This window comes from Pinus tabuliformis, chromosome 2_2, assembly GCF_031772625.1.
Source record: "Pinus tabuliformis cultivar Carrire ecotype Pingquan chromosome 2_2, CPIR1, whole genome shotgun sequence".
Lineage (NCBI taxonomy): Eukaryota > Viridiplantae > Streptophyta > Pinopsida > Pinales > Pinaceae > Pinus > Pinus tabuliformis.
In genome coordinates this window covers 1,188,860,660-1,188,863,135 of record NC_142300.1, presented here as the reverse complement: position 1 = coordinate 1,188,863,135, position 2,476 = coordinate 1,188,860,660, and the positions used below count along the sequence as shown (strand labels likewise).

General features: G+C 38.2%; 1 protein-coding gene across 1 annotated transcript; it reads right to left on the bottom strand.

Moving 5' to 3' along the window:
* Positions 1 to 377: 377 nt before the first annotated feature.
* Positions 378 to 1,370, bottom strand: LOC149197746 (transcription factor SRM1-like). Its single transcript, XM_089403987.1, has one exon. It carries the CDS (start codon positions 1,368 to 1,370, stop codon positions 1,005 to 1,007), a length of 366 nt encoding a protein of 121 aa, XP_089260113.1. The 3' UTR covers positions 378 to 1,004.
* Positions 1,371 to 2,476: the final 1,106 nt, after the last annotated feature.

The following is a 2,476-nucleotide window of genomic DNA, read 5'->3' as shown; positions in this document are numbered from 1 at the left end:
TTTACATATGAAGAAATTATTTCGATGATTGAACATAGATCTGTGTATTGAATGTAGATTTTCCAAATTTTTAATACTTCCTTTAAACATCTAATAAAGGACTGTGAAGAAATCAGATGCAGTTACTAAAATTTGTTAGAAAATGATTAACAGAGATTACTCCTCCACAACATCGACATTTGACATTCCACTGTGAAGACAACTGCAGATAAACTTTAATCATGCTCATTTACACTGCCCCTCAAAGAAAAGTAGGGTCATGCCAGGAGATGTTATCAAATTCTGTGCATTATTGGGGATCATATCATTCCCTACAATTGGAGGATGTCGAGTTACAAAAGATCATGGCAAATCATAATGTCAAATACAAAATGAGAATTTGCAGCTCTTAAAACCCAGAAAGACCATCTTTCAGGTTAATTTGTGGACCACTTTAATGGAAACAAAACAGATACAACCTTTCTGCCATGGAAGCAAAATGATAAGGATGACTTGGCTTAAATTTGAAATGGCAAACCTACAAACTTCCTGAACTGTATTACAATACTCAGTTTCCTTGTTTCAAAAAGACAAGAAAATTATCAAATGAAATTGACATTTCAGTGCACCATGTACCAATCTGTCAATATTGAATATACATAACTTGTTCATGAAGTTTGAGGTTATTGACCTTAGGTTGACAGCTCCTTGATTTCTAAAACTGCACCAGATTTGAAGGAAAATCAGGGCCATTGCCTCCAATTCTATCAATCAATATCTGACACAGAGATATAATGAATTTCATCTCAAACACTCTTTTGTACAGAAGAACATCTTGAACTCTTTCACCTCTAAAACACATGGTCCTTAATGACAACAATAAACAAGTTTGCCAGCATATACAGATTTGTTGACAGAGCAGTGCTACTTCCTACATTACACCATAAGGGAACATAAAGAGCACACTTACATGTACAAGTTAGATTTAGTCCCTCGCTTTTAAGTTTTGAGCAATTGCATTCTTTCTATTGATGCATTGTTGGTTGAGAAATGGCATATGCAACTGGCACAACATTCATGGGAGTACCAGGAACTACTGATCCTGGAAAAGGTCCACTTGAAACATAAGGAACATGTCCAGGAGGAATCATGATGGGAGTACCAACAGCAAAACTAGCAGGCCCAGCAATAGGTTGACCCACATGAGGTCCATATGCAACAACTCTTGGTAGAGATGGCTGAGACAAACTCTTAGGAGGCTTTCCCGCAGCTCCTGCGGAACCATTCTCTTGACCTGTGATAGGTCCCTGTGGTGTTGATGTGTCTCCATCGTTCACGCTAGTGATATCATGAATACTAGACTGTCTTCTGTCTTTGTTTGCAGAGTTCATACGGTTATAATATCTCTGAGCATGACTAGCCACATGGGAAGGAGTCCTAGATATAACACAATTTCTGGAGATGCTACGCCAGTCACCTTTACGAAACTTGTCTAGTCCAAGCAAAAATAACCTACTTCAGTAAGAACATGATGTGCATAACTTAGTTATAAAGTTCAACTAGGCATACTCAAAGACCTCCTTCCCTATCCTAAAACTTTTATGACAAACCTTTCCATTCCTATTATTATGGCACTCAACTGCACTTTTAACAGATCTTTACTACATTTTACAGTAAGTGTTCAAGAAAAAGAACAAATAAACATGTGGATTATTGTCTACCATAAACAGTGCCTGAGAAGGCATCCTGCATCTGTCTATAGATGACAGTGCCCATAATTAGTAGAGTCTTCCATCACCACTGGACCATATATTTCTTATGCCCATAGCAACTCCTTAAGATTGGAAGAGTGACCAATAGTTCCCGCAACATCAATAGAACAAACCTACCTTACCAAGACCACATAGAAAATACATAGCAGGTTGCATCAATGCAACGGATATTGAAACTCAAGACAAGAAACAAGAAAAGCCACCCACCAAACCTCATGCACCGATTCGAGCCTGGGAGTGAATTTTCTGGTGAGCTGGTGAGCTCCAGGGGAGTGCCGAGTCAAATTGGTCAGGGAGCAACCTGCGGTTTGCAAAAAATTCGAATTGAAACTTGCGTTAACTCTCTGCGGCAAGAATGCAATGGAAATCGAGCAATCCTGTCAGACCACGACTTTAATGCGGAAAGGTGGCGGAGGGTGGCGGAGCTCGCGGATGGTGGCGGAGGGCCAAGGAATTGCCGACGGCCGAAGCCGGACTTTTTTCCGAGCGGCGACAGACTACTCCATTTTTTTGTTTAATTTTAATTAAATTAGATTTTTCAAAACTTGAGTTTAAACTATTTAATCTGTATAATTTGAGTGCTATAAGGTTTTTCATGGTGCTGAATCTAATTATACATTTAAAAATTCATTTTAAACAATGAAAATTTTTGAAATTGTTTTGAGAAATTTTAGTGAATTCTGATGAAAAAAGCTATTTCATTTATAAGTTACGCTATGCCTTAA